Source organism: Hippichthys cyanospilos, chromosome 16, assembly GCF_059441005.1.
Source record: "Hippichthys cyanospilos isolate Australia breed blue-spotted pipefish chromosome 16, RoL_Hcya_1.0, whole genome shotgun sequence".
Lineage (NCBI taxonomy): Eukaryota > Metazoa > Chordata > Actinopteri > Syngnathiformes > Syngnathidae > Hippichthys > Hippichthys cyanospilos.
Genome location: NC_142384.1, coordinates 7,118,083 through 7,134,871, shown reverse-complemented (window position 1 = coordinate 7,134,871; position 16,789 = coordinate 7,118,083). Strand labels below are relative to the sequence as shown.

General features: G+C 38.3%; 1 protein-coding gene across 3 annotated transcripts in view; it reads left to right on the top strand.

Moving 5' to 3' along the window:
* The window catches only part of rhbdf1a (rhomboid 5 homolog 1a (Drosophila)), a 44,852-nt gene that overhangs the window by 23,531 nt on the left and 4,532 nt on the right, over positions 1–16,789 (top strand). Inside the window, exons 2-14 of one of the 3 annotated variants that reach the window (XM_088436395.1) lie at positions 5,053–5,198; positions 6,611–6,750; positions 9,236–9,340; positions 10,554–10,767; positions 11,776–11,982; positions 12,334–12,453; positions 12,525–12,688; positions 13,872–14,123; positions 14,520–14,631; positions 14,712–14,786; positions 15,544–15,705; positions 15,779–15,879; positions 15,964–16,027. In XM_088436395.1, the coding sequence (XP_088292521.1) occupies positions 5,082–5,198; positions 6,611–6,750; positions 9,236–9,340; positions 10,554–10,767; positions 11,776–11,982; positions 12,334–12,453; positions 12,525–12,688; positions 13,872–14,123; positions 14,520–14,631; positions 14,712–14,786; positions 15,544–15,705; positions 15,779–15,879; positions 15,964–16,027 (1,833 nt within the window). In that variant the 5' untranslated portion in view covers positions 5,053–5,081. Of the gene's footprint in view, positions 1–5,052; positions 5,199–6,610; positions 6,751–9,232; positions 9,341–10,553; positions 10,768–11,775; positions 11,983–12,333; positions 12,454–12,524; positions 12,689–13,871; positions 14,124–14,519; positions 14,632–14,711; positions 14,787–15,543; positions 15,706–15,778; positions 15,880–15,963; positions 16,028–16,789 lie in introns of all 3 variants that reach the window. The other 2 variants (XM_088436394.1, XM_088436396.1) reach the window with 2 other exon arrangements.

Below are 16,789 nucleotides of genomic sequence, written 5' to 3'. Positions count from 1 at the left end.
CCAAACAGACTTTTGCTGTACCATTAAAAGTCCCAGCTAGAACAATAGACCATGAGAAAAAGTAGCTTTATTTTGATTCTCATTGGCACCACATCAAATGTAGAACTCCTGATTGCGTAATTCACAAACGTCTCCATATTTTTGTCCATGTGGTATCCCCTTTCTCCTCGCAATGCTGCAGATTTACGCAGTGGAGCCAAAGAGAACGCAATAAACTTCACAGCGGGCTCTCTTGGAACAGTGCTGTGGTCAGGCTGCCACAAATTGCTCATCTTATTGTTGTTTAGGTTTTAATTGTCCTACATGAGCAGCACATGACAGTTATTTCAGGCAATACTGGAGGCAGATTGTGGGGAGGGATGGTTTAGGAGAAAAAGCCTGAAGCAATAACAAAAGAGTGTGTGCAAAACAAAAATAAATAAATAACAAAAAAGCCACCCGGGTTGCCAGTAGGCAGCATCCATCATTTGCACTGCAAATTCTGAGCTACCAAACTTGATTAAAAGGGAAGGAAAACTGAGTTGTCTGTGCATCCTTTTTAGCTCTGATTCAAACTGTGCAATCGGCGAGCTGTGCTGTATGTGCAAATGATGAAATAGAATTAAATAGCAAACAAGCTGTGTCGCAGCAGTGTGACTGTGAAGCGAGAGAGTGCCGCTATTAAAACGACGCCACTGATGAGGCCATTCACAAGTAGATAGAGTGAAAGAGTTAGCCTTTGCAAAGATAAAAATGCCTTTTGGGTGAGATAGCATGCAAACAGAAGGTTTACACAACTGTTTAAGCGGGATACCCTGAATCATTTACCATTTGTACGTGCCAGGCCCATCCGCAACAGGTGTGAATCGGGCCATGGAAAATAAAGTTTAACTGCACTTACCCTTTAATATCAAGTACAGTAGTAAAAAAAAAAAAAAAAAAAAATCAAAATAAAAGGAAAATGTAGTACAACAGTGAAAATATTCATTTTTCAAAATAATGTGTTACTTCTCTGTTCTTCGCCACTTTGTGATGTAACGAGGAAAAATAGCCATGCTGGTTGGTTAGCCTCAGTATTAATATTTTTGGCGCGGTACCAAACAACATTGTCAAAGTCCAAGTCAGTGGATCAAAAAAAGGTTCATTCAAATACACCATCATATCTTTGGCAGTAGCTTAAATCCTTCAGAGTTATGGATGGTGCTAGCACTAGCCTCATTAATAAGAGCTTTGGCACCAGCTCTAGCTTTAGTAGCAATATCTTTGCAGCGAGGTTAAATTCTTCAAAAAGTAATAAATGGTGCTTTTTTTTAATGTGATCTTCTTCCTGCCAATCAAACTTAGCCATGCTAGTTAGTCAATTATCTGCGTCAGCAGCAATGTCTTTGGCGCTAGCACCAGCCTCAGTAGCAATATCTTTGGCGCTCGGTTATTGATGATGCTCTTATAAATATCAATTGATAAAGGAAATATATCATGTTAGCTATGCTAGTTAACTGCCTCAGTAATAATGTCTTTGGCGGCAGCCTTAGTAGCAATATCTTTGGCGTTAGCCTCAGTTACAGTATTTGGCGCAAGCGCTCACCACGGTAGCGTTATCTTTGGCGCTAGCTCAAATTGTTCAAAACGTTATAGATGGTGCTTTTGTAAAATGTGATATTCATCCTGCCTCAGTAATAATGTCTTTGGCGGTAGCCTTAGTAGCAATATCTTTGGCGTTAGCCTCAGTTACAGTATCTGACGCGAGCGCTCACCACGGTAGCGTTTTCTTTGGCGCTAGTTCAAATTGTTCAAAAAGTTATAGATGGTGCTTAAGATGGGCCCCAAAAATAATCCGTTCCGTAAGTCGTAAGGCGAATTCACCGTATGACGGGCAATCCAAACCTATGTTAAATAGCTGAAATTCACTATAAAAAAAAATCACTATAAATACTATAAATACGGTTTTGTAACCACTCACAATCGAACAAAGCTTTACCGCTCCGCCATTTTGAAATGACTGAGGCCGACCAATAGCAGACCACCGTCGCCGAGAGGAGACGCCGACCAATAGCAGAGCAGAATTGTAGTAAAGCGTTGCAGGGAGGCAAGTGTGACGGCAACTGAAAATAAGTGTAATTACCTAAAAACGCCTGCAGATGGAGACAAAACAACACAAATACAGCCAAGCCCCTGGGGTCATGACAGTTTTTGTCACATAACCAGGAAAATACCATAAAGACGGGATGAAAAAACTCAGTATTCCACATCGCAACATGAAAATAACGTAAGCCAGGGTCGCTGCAACACAGGGGTCCACTGTATTAAGTTCGCTTAGCCAGTGACAACGTACCTCTTCTCACAATTGGGTTAAATTTGAGTACTTTTATCCTTTTTTTTAAAAATGATCGGATACCTTTGAAACTATAAGGAATTATCCTTGTGATAGTGTGTTTTGAATCCTTCACTATCCGTTTGGAAGAACTGTCTTGCCAACAACAGTAAATGTTAAATCTGATTCATGATTGTGGGTGGAGGTATGGTTGTGCCTGGTGGGGTGTATTGGTCATCTCAACATATAACCCACACAAAAAGAGCTGTAAACACACGCATGGGAATTTATTTGTCTTCATCATGCCTGGAGTCTTCTAAAATATAAACATTGGTTCCGATGTTAAAAATGGGTGTGCGAGTACCTTGCTTTACTCGAGCTAAAGACCTTCCTTCCTCATCTTTGTTCATTGGTCTGGCATTTGGCAACCGGTTTATAACACGCATCAACTGCAGCTGCTAATGTAATCTTAGCCGCTAATGTAGGAGGGAGGAATGTACTACTACATCATTTTCTTCCTTGGCTAATTTAACAATAGGTTTATTATTGTGGTTGCAGTTTGAAAGGTCGCACAACTGTTCTGCCGCATGTAATCTAATAAAACCACCGTGATAAATGTATTCTGAAATGAATACCTCTTCTGTCAATCAACAATGAGCATTTTTTTTTTTTTTTTTGCATTAGACCACATGAGTGGATCTAAAAAAGTGTCCTGAACCCATGAGAAGTACTTTTTTCTCGTGGTTTTCACTTCTGCCGCTGTGTGACATCCACCCAATTGTCACTGGGTCGAAAGAAGAAGTTCAGAAGCTTGCGGTGAGTCGAAATGGCAGCGGAAAGGCAGATGTGGTCCACAGCAAGGACAAGGACTGCAGATCACAGCAGGGGCAAGTGAGGACGTGACTCGGTCTCATGGCAATGACTTCATCTGAAAGGCTCACACATCCATTTTCTGTAGAGCTTGCAAGCACTGTCGGAAATGAAACGTTATAACACAATTTCTCATCTGCGTTTTGGGAGATTTTATGTATATTTTTTCCTTTGTAACCACCTTACCACACCGGTGCTTTTCAATTATTTTTTGTGAAGACCCTTAAGGAAAGAGAAAACATTTCTAACCCCCCCCCCCCCCCCCCCCCCCCCATTGTAGTGAATAATGAGATCGTTATCTATGAAAATTTCATAAGTATACCTAAAAGTGTATTCTTTTTAACATTAACAAAAGAACAAAGTCATCTCAGCAAATGTTAACCTTTTTACAGTGTTTACAGCTTGTTCTGAATCTGAAAAAAAATTACTCAAAGTGCCTTTGAGTGCCTGAAATAAAAATGTCAATCCTTATTCAAAATAGAAACATTTTTGTTCAACATCCATTTGAGTTGGAAATAAAATTAAATAAGTAAATAATACATGTAAATTGACCTTGAACATTAACCACCAATATCTTAAATATTTAACCTGAAGAAAAATCGAAAAGTTGTGCTGTTTTTTTTTCACTCACATTAGTCTTGAATGTGATTTTGAAATCATGTTAACAGCGATTTAAAGTTTCTAACCCCTGCACAGCTCTGCAGGCAAAAGCACAGGCCGTTTCCCTACACGTCCCCCCTGCCATCGCTTGGCGCCCTCCTGCCCCACTATATGAGAATGACTGGAGAATGAGAATGACGTATGAAAAAGATGAGAAATTTGTAAGGTACAAAATGACCAGTACGTGTCAGAAATTCCTGCAGCTCTGATAATAATGATAGTCTTGCAATAAGCCTCTTTACATCAATTTTGGCGTGCCACAAGTTCTTCGCAACGTCAATTTCTGCTCCTTGTCTGACTGCCTTCAGCATGACCCATAGCATAGTCAATATCTTGGAAATGCTTGTACAACCTCCTGACTGGTACGACTGAACGATTAAATTGCTCGGATGTTGTCTGTATAATACACTTAAAATTGTATCCTGACTGTTGAATAGAGCCTCATCTGCAATTTTAAGAGAGTTTGCACACTTATGCAAACACAAACTCAGTTTTTCAATTCAGTTGCTTGAGAAAAGGCCTAAATTTTGTAAAGATGCGTGAATACAGTACAGCTTTGGGATTGAATGTCTAAATTCTGTAAAGACGCGAAAGTGTGTCTTTGAGACTGAATGAGTTGGTGTTTTTTTTTTTTTTTTTACCAAAAAGATGGCTTTTGAAAAGGGTTGTACTCTTTTGTACTTAATTGTTATGAAGTATATACATACATGTAATGACAGTAATGTGTTTCATTCAAAAATCATTTAGATTCACACTATTTTATTGTAGAAATTTAGGAGAAGACCGGAAGTGAAACATTGAGTCAAGTAGCGAGCTTTTATTGCGCCTCACACTTGTTCGGTTTTGGTGAAGGTCCAACTTTCAATTTGAGGTGGAAGTGGAAGTTGTTGCGAAAGGTGGGCACAGCACTGTTTTTCTTCTTTTTCTACTTCCTGTGGGTGGAATGGAATTGTGTCCGCATTCTTCTAACCACATGTGGGTCTCCGAGAAAATTCCCATGGACTAAATATAGATACTGACATGCAATGTTCCGGCAAAAGATCGTTTTATTTTCCTTCTTAAATCGTCTGTAGTGTCAACAGCACCTTCTAGCGGAGATTGTTTGTACTGAGCCATCATTTGTCTTCCTTGAGGTTTTTTTTTTTTTTTTGCAGTGACATATTACATAACATTACTCTTCTCTCCCTCCTTTGCGTGTGTGTGTGTGTGTGTCTGTGTGTGTGAATGTGTAGCTGGCAGGCCTGTGGTGGGGACAGACAACATGGCAGAAGCGCGGCGGGAGAGCACCAGCAGTCTGCAGAGGAAGAAGCCTCCATGGCTGCGATTAGACATTCCCACCGCCCAGATGTCGCTGGACGAGCCGCCAACTTTTGTTCAGGTGAATCTTGGGAATATATGATACTTAATGGAAAATTATATTATTTTATCTATGTATTAAATGTCTTCAGAACGATTTACAATTGACTATCACATGCAACATATTTTTGTTTCCAATATCTGTAATAATGATAGTAATCATGGTATTAATAATAATACTGCACTGTAATGAGGATGAGGTTTCAAATAGTCGTAATTATAAGAATAAAACATTAAAATTGTTTTAAGTAACAAGTCAAAGACGGCAGTAAACACATGAAAGGAAATTCAAAGAGTTGTAATTTGTTTTTTTTCACATTTGCTTTCAAGTTTACAAAAGTGTTTGATAAATATACTTTAAATAAAAAAATATGGTCAATCTGACTTATAATAAATTATATATTGCGAATAGTTGTCTAACGTTTAATGTGTTGTGACTTGTGAAATGTATTTTATTATTTTGTGTTACTGGGAGGTTATTGTTGTTATTGTTAAACATTAGAGGCTTTTGTTTGAGGTGCTTTTAATAAAATTAGCTTTTTAAAAATGGTAAGAAGTGATTATACATGCGTATTAGCTTCCTAGTGATTGTGTCATGTTAGTATAAGTAAAAGTGACAATTTTTTATTATTTTTACATCACGGGCTTTGCTTAAGATTGTCCTTTAGGATTGCACTTTAAGATTGTACAAGGTTCTAACATTTATACTTTTTAATTTTTTTAATTTACTAATGTTATTGAACTAATTATTGTATATTATTGGGGTAATATACATAAAAAAATGTGTTTGTTTTGCTTTTAAGCTTTGCCTTTCCATTAGTTTGCCATTTTTTGTGTGCTTTTTTAAAAAAATGTTAAGTGTTTATACATGCTTAAGTATTAGCTTTCTAATGATGTTTTTATGTTTGTATAAGTAATAATGACAGTTTATTATTTTTATTTTTACATCACAAGCTTTGCTTAAGTTTGTCAGTCATTTTCCCAAATATCTCACAATGATACTTTTTTTTTAGTTTACATTAAAGAGGTGTTTGAGCAAATTATTGTATTTTTATTTGGGTAATATACATAAAAAAAATTGAATTTTATCTTTAAGCTTTGTCTTTCCATTAAATTGTCATTTTTAATGTGCTTTTTGAAAAATGCTAATAAGTGATTATTCATGCTTAAGTATTAGCTTTATAATGATAATGTTAAACTGTTAAATTGAAATTTTATTGTTCTCCCAAATATCTCACAATTATACTCTATTTTTATTGAATTTACTGTTGTGTGTATTATTGTAGTAGTACACGTAAAAATATTTTTTAAGTTTTGTCTTTCCATTCAATTGCCGTGTTTATTATTGAAATTAAAAAAAAGATCAATATACTTATAGATGAGCTGCAAATAGAGCTATCATTGCGATCTAAAGTTTGTTATTTAATGTCGCAGCCAATAAAGAGGCAGGGCTTCCTACGCAGCATTAGCATGCCTGTGGAGACGTCTCACCTGCAGTCGCCCCCCCGAGACTTCTTCGATACTCGGAGGCCGGTCTTGCAGCGCCAGTCGTCCATCACGCAGACCATCAAGAGGTGAGAGGCCAGCACGTTTGATTTATTCACTTGCGTGAGAACCTCTTTACCTTTTCCTGTGTTTCCATCTTTTTATGCAAATTGCATGGCTGGTTTTGATTGAAACATCTTGACCTTAGCTGCGTACTAACATGCGATCAACAAGGGTTTCTGCAATGCACTTTTGGTTTGGAGAGGAGATTGGCGATTTGTTCAAGATATTACAAATCAGAATGTGTGTGCATTGTGTACTTGACCACAAACATGAAGATTTGTGGTGGTAAAGGGTGAACAGGTTTAAGGTTTAATTGTCGCCGCTAGGATTCTGCTCAAGCACCTGCTCTTTGACCCTGTTCAAAAAAAAAAAATCCTTTTTTTTTTCTTCATTCATCAGTAGTTAGGAATAAATCAATAAAGAAATACAAAATTACCCCTTAAAGGGGCAGTGTGTAGAATTTAGCACCATCTAGTGGCAAGCTAACACATTAAAAAAAAAAACACCATTACAGTGGTAGCTCTTGTTACGACACATTCAAGTTACAAAACACCTTGTCGGAAGAATATTAAATACTCTTGTTACGAAAGAAATTTCAGGATATTGTGGTGTCTTTGTTACATGTTTGGATGCATGTTTGTAATTGATTACTTTGCCGGGTTGTCTACAAAGAGGAGACACAACTTGCTTGCACCGATGATTACAGTGGCACTTTTCATCTTTACACACTTCATCCACATTTTCCACTAATACTTCACACTGTAGAACAAACAAACATAAAAATAGACATTAGCTGCGGCTCACATTGTATATATTTACATAAAAACACACACATAGCACCTTTGGTCTGTGGGGTCTGATGTTAACATCTGCCGTGAACACATTTGCAAGTGGGCTGAACAACATCACATAGGAAGCACTTCGCATGACTGCAAACTAAACTTACATGCTCAGCATTGACCACAAATAATAATTATTGCTCTTCTGCACTTGTAAATGATGCGTAGATGACTGGAAATGTAAAATAAAAATGTACAAATAAAAAGACCTAACACATCAGACCAACACATCACCCCCATCTCAATGCAAACAAATGAATTGCATTCAAATTGTAAACTGCTTCAATCAGTATGATTAACCCTTTCACTCCCGTTGGGACACTGTGTCCAACAGGTTTTCAAAAAATTAAGATGAAACAGTTCATGACACACCTATCTACAAATTCTAGTGGCATTTAGTAACCTTTCCATACATAAAAAGCCAATGGTAGGCTGACCGTCAACAAGGTAGGTTGTGTCATACAATTTCTCATGAATAACGATCTAGTACTGCGGATATACATTAATAATATTTACTATGCATGTGTGTTACAATAGATTATACTGATCACTATGTATTGTAGGTGTGTGGTGGTCATTTTCACTTCTCTAGTCCGTTTATAACATTGTTATTAATATTACTATTATTATAACATACCAATGAACCGAAAAAATGTAACCTTATTTATGGAAGTTAGAATTTTTTTTAACTGATTTTTCAAGTACCGCATTTTCCTCACTATTAGGCGCACCGGATTATAAGGCACAGCCTCAATTAATGACAGTTTAAAACTTGTTCCAATCACAATATAGTAATACTCAAAGTAATAACAATAACTCAAGTAATAACTCTAAAGTCTCAATAGCATAATAACTCAATGTCAATATGAGCAACCTTGTTCAACTGTAAACACACAAAAGAAACAGGTAAAGTTTACTTTATCACTTCATTCCCCATCTACGAATCCCAATCTCAATATTGATCCATATACTGTATAAGGCGCACCTGATTATAAGGCGCACCATCAGCTTTTAAAAAAAAAAAATAAGGCTTTTAGGTGTGCCTTATAGTGTGGAAAATGCAGTACTTATGAATAAGTAATATATGCTTACTTTTTATTGAAAAAAAAATGGCAGTTAAAGGGTTTAAGGGCATTTTTTTATTACTCTTAACATGGTGTACTTTGAATTCAATGATAGTTATGCACAAAAGTAATTATAATATGTATTCATTCCAGTTTTTGATGCATTTTTATAATTCGTTAATAACATTCATTTTAATGGTTTATGAGCATTAGGGCTATTCACACATATAAACCGTCTCTACTATTGAAAAATTTACGGTACGAAATGACTTTCATAAGTGGAGGTACCACTCTCTTTCAATAATAAGCAGCATTTATCTCATCACGTATGGCAACAGGGGGTGAAAGGAGTCCTCGAGTAACGCGGCTACTTAAGGTTTAAAATCTATTTTCTATTCATAAACTTCTATCTATTTGACGTACACCGCCATGGCGAGGAAGCTTCAATAGCAATTTTGCCCGATTGTCGTTTTAACCCCGCTTTCGCCGTCTGCTTGGCCCTCGCTTGACGACTCCATCACCGCACTCTTGCTTCTTACTTCCTGTTCTTCTGTGTTTCCTTTTTCTTCTCCTCCCCTTCTGCACCTTCTCCTGCCTGGCGACAGCAGCAGGCGGGTTCACTTTGAGCGGATTAACACGGTGCCCGTTAAGGGCCAGCGAGCTGCCCGCCGCAGCGCCAGGAAGCACCACTCGCTCTCCAGAACCCTGCTCAGGTATGCAGGGAAGCGCCCGGACAACACATGGCGCCCGACTTACATTATGTCCTTGCTGGTTTGTTTTTAACGTTCACTGTGCACTGCCCCACGCGTGTTGGACCGAGTGGATTTGGAGAGGAAGTTTTAGTGTGTGGATTCGTTTGCGCGTTTTGCTCTCAAGGGTCTGAATTGATTTTTTATCTAAACAATCAGTTGGGTAAGGTTGTTTGTACTATAAATGAGATTACACCAGAATAGATGTGTGTAAAACAAATACAATTGTTTCATGGGGAATTTTTGTATCAAGTTGAACATAATTGAGTAAACAATTTACTTTACTCCAGTTGGCCTGCAGCCAATAATTGATTACCGGGGTAATCTGACATTACTTTGAATAATTGATGAATCAGATTTACAAAAAAAAAAAAAGTACATCCTTTTATTAACCCTTGTATGTTTTTTTGCTGAATCATTTGATATTTACATCAACGCCATTTTACAACATAGGGAAATTATTGATGAAAGACACCATGGAGCTGAAATTTCACCCAGGCGTTGACATCATATCAAAGTTTTGAATGACATTTCCAGGAATGTGCCATCACTTGGCTAAAATACTGCAACATACCACACGATGTGGAAAAAAAAAAAAGACCAAAAATGGTCAAAATACTGCACAATGGATAAAAAAAACAACATTTTTATAATGATTCTTAGTTGCAATTTTGGTCCATAGCATCTAATAATTTTTTTTGTTTTTCTTATCATTACCTCATTCACTGCCATTGACAACTATAGACGTCAATATACTTTTTTTTCCCCTTTTTTCGCTGGTCTAGCTGTGAATGAGTTCACAATTTCTGCCAAAAAGCAAAGTAATGAATACGTACATGACAAATCAAATTTGACATTAAAACAAGATTCATTTAATTAATTAAATGTTCGCGGACCAAAAGTATCATTTTAAATCCCTGCTGGCCAAATTGAAAAGTCCTTTGGTGACCTCTGACATAGAGAGTGTGTCCGTGCACATGTGCGCGTGTGTGTGGTTCTCTCTGTCACAGTGACACGTTATTCTTTTTTTCCACTCGCAAACATGCCCAGACGTGTTCCCTCACCCTCGAGTTATGACATCTGGGGAAGTGTCAATCTGTTTCCGTTCATATTCTTATCTTATCGCAAGAATCATAATTGCACCTGCGTAGTGAACGGCGGCTGCTTGTGGCCTCAGGGGCACGGCCGACTGGTTCGGGGTGAGCAAGGATGGCGACGCTACGCAGAAATGGCAGCGCAAGAGCCTCCGCCACTGCAGCCTGCGCTACGGCAAGCTCAAGCCGCAGGTTATCCGCGAGATGGACCTGCCCAGCCAGGACAACATCTCTTTGGCCAGCACCGAGACGCCGCCTCCGCTCTATGTGCCCTCATCCTCGCATGGCATGCAGAAGGTAAAAAAAAAAAAGGCGCTATCGCTGACTCACTACAATGAATCCTCAAAAAAGTCAATGCAAGTTAGATTTCATTCATTTACATCATAAAACCTTGGGTTGACATTTTAACAGTCTTAACATACAAGTGTAAACAAAACAAAGCAAAAATCTTAAGTATTCTTAAATTCACCTACCAGAAATTTCAAGACTACTTTTTTCTCATGCTTTGAACTCTGCCACCTATAGGCTAGTGCGGTGTATCTGCAGTGTTTTTTATGGCCGCAATGAATTTGTGTGTATATAAATATATATATTTATAAAAATTGCACAATGTCAGTCTATAACAAGGGTGTCTAAAACGTTTCCTAAAATGTGAGTGGCAGGCAAATGGCCCCCGGGCCATAGTTTGGACACCAATGGCCTAAACCACGGGTGTCAAACTCAAGGCCCGGGGGCCAAATCCGGCCCGCCACGTCATTTTATGTGGCCCGCGAAAGCAAATCATGTAAGTTTCCATGACCCTTGCTAAACTCTGTTCCAAAACTTTGGCTTGTCGTGTATAATGAAAAATAAAGTTGAAATTTTAAGGTTTGTTCTGTTACAGTAATGTAAACAATAAATGAACAAACTAGACTGCTTTACTTCTAGTTTCAAAACAACTAAGCCATCAATTTGCTGTGAACAGTAAAAATACTATGAGACAATTTAAAATCGACTTGGTTTCGTCAACATATCGGCCCAATGAAGGAAGTTCTCGCTACAAAATGGCCCGTGACAAAAATGAGTTTGACACCTCTGGCCTAAACGGAGCCCCTTTTGTCATATAATGTACTTGTAATGTTAAAAGATTGCAATAGTTACTGTACTTTACTGCTGTTACGATGGGGGCACCAATGAGACCTAACTATTTCCTTCTGTGGTCAAAAAAATAAAAAATCATTCCTTTTAGAGGTTCCAGCGCACTAAACATTTGGTGTAAAATGTGCTCGGCGGCCATAACTGAAAGGCGCTCTGTTCTTCCCCCAGATCGTCGACCCGCTGGCTCGCGGTCGGGCCTTCCGCATGGTGGAGGAGGTGGACGGCTACAGCGTGCCGCAGACGCCCATCACACCCGGCGCCGCTTCGCTCTGCTCCTTCACCAGCTCGCGCTCGGGCCTCAACCGAATACCCCGCCGACGCAAGAGGGAGTCCGTGGCCAAGATGAGCTTCAGGGCGGCGGCGGCTCTCGTCAAGGTGAGCCGGCCTTTTGCCCACTTTATTACACTTGTCTCCAAATGATGACAAACATGGGAAACGTCATGGTCATTATTTTAATTTTTTTTTTCCACTGTGATGTCCATTTTGTCTCCACAAGACAGGCAAGTTAACGCGTTCAATCCCAAAGACCTATTTTTACGTTTTTTTTATTACTATTTTTTTCTAAGTCAAGACTTTCAATGCGACGTGTTTCTTTATTTGCGTCCACTACCTGGGACACAAATGAGTAAGCTGGGTCTCAGCAGGACATGACGTTTTTCCAAATTCATTCAGCCTTAGTGAATGTCTGTGTGGGTTTTTTTTTTGTTTTTTTGTTTTTTGTATCAGGGGCGCTCCATACGGGACAGCACCCTGCGACGAGCCCACAGACGTAGCTTCACGCCCGCCAGCTTCATGGAAGAAGACATCGACTTTCCCGATGAGCTGGACACGTCCTTCTTTGCTCGAGTAAATCAGTCAAAAGGACAACCCCTTCGCTCTGTATTTGCACGTCTATATGTATTTTTATATTTCGTTAGGATGTTCTGATGCCCGAAGAGTTGTCCACGTATGCGGACGAAGTGTTCGAGTCGCCGTCGGAGGCGGCGATGAAAGTGGCCGAGCACGGTGACAAGAAGGATGAGATGGAGCTGACGGGGAGCGCGCTGGATAAAACGGCGCTGGAGAGGAGTCACCTGATGCTGTGAGTGCACCGCCTGGAGATGGCGCTATGCTAAAGGAAATCTCAAGCACTGTGGGATTTACAACCAAAAAAATGTTTTTTTTTCTTTTTTTTTTAAATTAAGATTGACAATAGAGTGAAGACTCTTAAATTGATCAGCCAAATGAATAATTTTGCTTGTTCCAGGTTGCGCTTTATGATTTTTTATATATTTATTTATTTTCAAATTTGACAGAGTTTTATGTGATTTAAGTGTGAATGAAAATAAGTGTCTTACTTTCTCCAAATTGTTTGGTATTTCTGCCTCCTTTTTTTGTTATTTTAACTAGATTCAACTACACTAAATTAAAAATGTATATTTTTTGTGTTAATAATTTATTCTGGCCATTTAGAGGTCATAATGTGTGTGTCAATCATATCCCTGGCTGATTGATAACATTTTTAAAAATGCAGAATGAATTGTTTGTTTTGTTTGTTTGTTTTTTGCATTTAAAATAAATTTATCTCAAAGTTACCCCTGATAAATTCAGACACCATATATATATATATATATATATATATATATATATATATATATATATATATATATATATATATATATATATATATATATATATATATATAGGATGAAATAGACTTGACAAATAAATATTTGTAACACTCCAATAAATTCATAAACTTGTCATTTATGTATTTTTATTTAGCCCTTTATTGTATTCATCAATATAATCAAGTGAATTTACAACTTTTTTAACGTAACTTTTCCAAATCATTCATTTCATTCTCTCAAGAATACTTATTAATTATTGTATGACTCTATGAAAACAGAGTGGTTTTTGTTTATGTTCATCAAAATAAAACATATTTTGGAAAACAATTACCGAACCAGTACCTGAATTGATTTCAGAAAGTTTGGTGACTACATCAACCCATTTTGTGTGATGGTTTAACTGTTTGTTGTTGCTTCTTGCTAACAAAAAGAAACAACAATTTGTTAGTAAAACATCATTTGTAAAATATTATTTTACTCAATTATTAATTTGATCGATGAAATAATCGTAATTATTCATTTAAAAAATATTCGATATTGATAACCCCAATGCAGTGTATACTGTAAAAGTAGATGAATTAGAACAAATTTTAAAAAAAATATCTATTTGTATGTTGAAGTAAAGCACTTTTTGAAGTAATATTTCTGTCTCAGACCTTTGGAGCGAGGGTGGCGTAAAGCCAAAGAGGGCGCGCCGGGCCCGCCCAAGGTGCCCTTGCGTCAGGAGGTGGTGAGCGTCAACGGGCAGCGGCGCGGCCAGCGCATCGCCGTGCCAGTCAAGAAGCTTTTCGCCCGCGAGAAGAGGCCTTACGGGCTGGGCATGGTGGGCAAGCTGACCAACCGCGCCTACCGCAAACGCATCGACAGCTACGTCAAGAGGCAGATCGAGGACATGGATGACCACAGGTGCGTGCCATCCATATATATATATATATATATATATATATATATATATATATATATATATATATATATATATATGCACACACATATGTATTTGTATTTTTAGTACTTTAGTTTTAAAACTCTATTTGAACGTAGTCATTGATTCACATTTTTTCAGATCTATTTCATAGTTGATCCATAATTGACACCTTGAATGGATAACCACAATTGCTTTATTGTTGGATTGCCCCCTGGTGGTAGTTAGAAGAAAAAAAAACTGCAGATAAATCGCACTGAACTATCATTAGAATAATCATTAGAAAAAAGTTGTGGCTTGTGGTCGTAAACTTACTGTACTTACTAGACATGGCTTTTTTTATTTGCATTTTTCATTTTTTAAATCTGTCCTGCCTGCAGGCCTTTTTTTACATACTGGATCACCTTTGTCCACATGCTCATCACCATCCTGGCCGTGTGCATCTACGGCATCGCGCCAGTGGGCTTCTCTCAGCATGAGACGGTTGATTCTGTGAGTGGACGCTTCACTTTGGACGTCCTTACGACAGTGCTGTAAATTTTGACTCCCTCTTCTTTTTCACACGTGGACAGGTTTTAAGAAACAAAGGCGTGTATGAAAATGTCAAGTTTGTACAGCAGGAGAATTTCTGGATCGGGCCGAGCTCGGTAAGCCCACGTAATGCAAAGAAACAGCGTTACATTTGAATTCTGCCTTTTTATATAGCTTGGGTTTCATAATGTTGAGCTGGGACAGGTAGAGCGAACCATTAACAAATCTTAGACCGTTATCAAAAACACAAAAGCAAAACCCACTCATTGACTGCAGTCATAATGCATTGCTTCTGGTTTTGATGAATGGAAATGCTGTTAATCAGTTCTGTAATCCCCTCCTAATGAACCAAAAATTAAATTAACGTGGATTTTAATGTTGAAAAGGGCCACTTCATAGTTTTGTACTTTTGCTCTTGTGTGCCCTCGTGTGCCCTTGTGTGTAAAATAGAAAGATGTTTATACTCTCAAAATCATGTGACTCGGGTGCAAAAAATGTAATCGGGGACACCCCTAACACTAATATTAGTTGCTTTTTCTAAGTAAGATATCAATATGAGTAATATGCAAATTCTTTACAAGCAAGTAACATCTTGATGCCTTTTTTGAAATATTGTGCAAAATATGCAAAAGTGCTGTTTATTGTGAAGCGATTAACTTCCTAAAGTCGTCTTGTATCATATATATATATATATATATATATATATATATATATATATATATATATATATATATATATATATATTAGAGTCATGAATCTCAAGGCACCTTCACATTAAGTTTCAGATAAATATGAATTCTAAACCGTTTTAATATTGACGGTTGTTTTAGAAATTGGTTGGGGTGATAACGTGAACCCTTTGGTTCCCTACAGGAGGCGCTGATCCACCTGGGGGCCAAATACTCTCCATGCATGCGTCAGGATAAGCAAGTGCATGAGTTCATCAGGGAAAAACGAGACATTGAACGCAACTCGGCGTGCTGCGTGCGCAACGATCGCTCCGGCTGCGTCCAGACCTCAGAGGAGCAGTGCTCGGTCCGTAGATTTCTCGTTTATTAGTTGACCGCGCCGATTCTGAGTGATTCCAAATTTTCCGTTCTACGTCCAGAGCACTCTGGCCGTGTGGGTGAAGTGGCCGCGGCATTCCAGCACGCCTCAGCTAAACGGCAAAGACAGACAATACGGCTCCGTCTGCCATCAGGACCCGAGGTACAGTATGCATCCCCAAGTGCACTTGACTTGTACACTGTCAAGTGCGAGCAGGCCGCTAATGGTGTGGATCCTCTCTCTCAGGATATGTCTGGAGCCCGCCTCGGTCTCGCCGCACGAGTGGCCCGATGACATCACCAAGTGGCCAGTGAGTGCAAATCTTTTCACCTAATGGCTTAGTCAACCCCAGCAGAGGAAGAATACTATTCTTTACTTTCTGAGGATATACAGTGTGTGTGTGTGTGTGTGTGTGTGTGTGTGTGTATGTATGTGTGTATATATATATATATATATATATATATATATATATATATATATATATATATATATATATATATATAGAGAGAGAGAGAGAGAATTATCCTCCATTTTCTGTTCTCTTCGAGTCATATTATGTTCATTTGGTTACGCTCCTTCCAGTGTTTTTATCCAATCAGAATTCAGCTAACTTGCTTCGCCCAGCTATATGAAATCTGCCTGAAGCCTTCAGAATCAACAGTGTGGGTTTCTGTGCATGGGAGCATGGGAAGTGAATGGGAACATAGAGTTGATAGACAGTTGCGATAGCCAATCAGATCATGAGTCGGAGACAGTAAGGCCAGCTTGAAGACTTCACGTTCAACGTGACATGTACTGTGATTGGCTGGGAGGTTGCTCTGCATTAACGGTGTTTAAAACGCAGAGCCGGGGACCTTTAGCTGAAAAATCCAAGATATCTGCTCACTTTTTTTAACCCGCAATGGCTGAAGGAGAGGAAAATGTCAATTAAGTCATTGAAGTCTTGTTGAGAAAAGAAAAAAGAATGGCTGTTGTGTTGAAATCAGTGTTGTGCGAGTCGTTTTGGTGAGGTGAAGCATTTGATCTATTGTTAATATGTTTTTGTCATTTTATTTTGATCATATTTAATTAA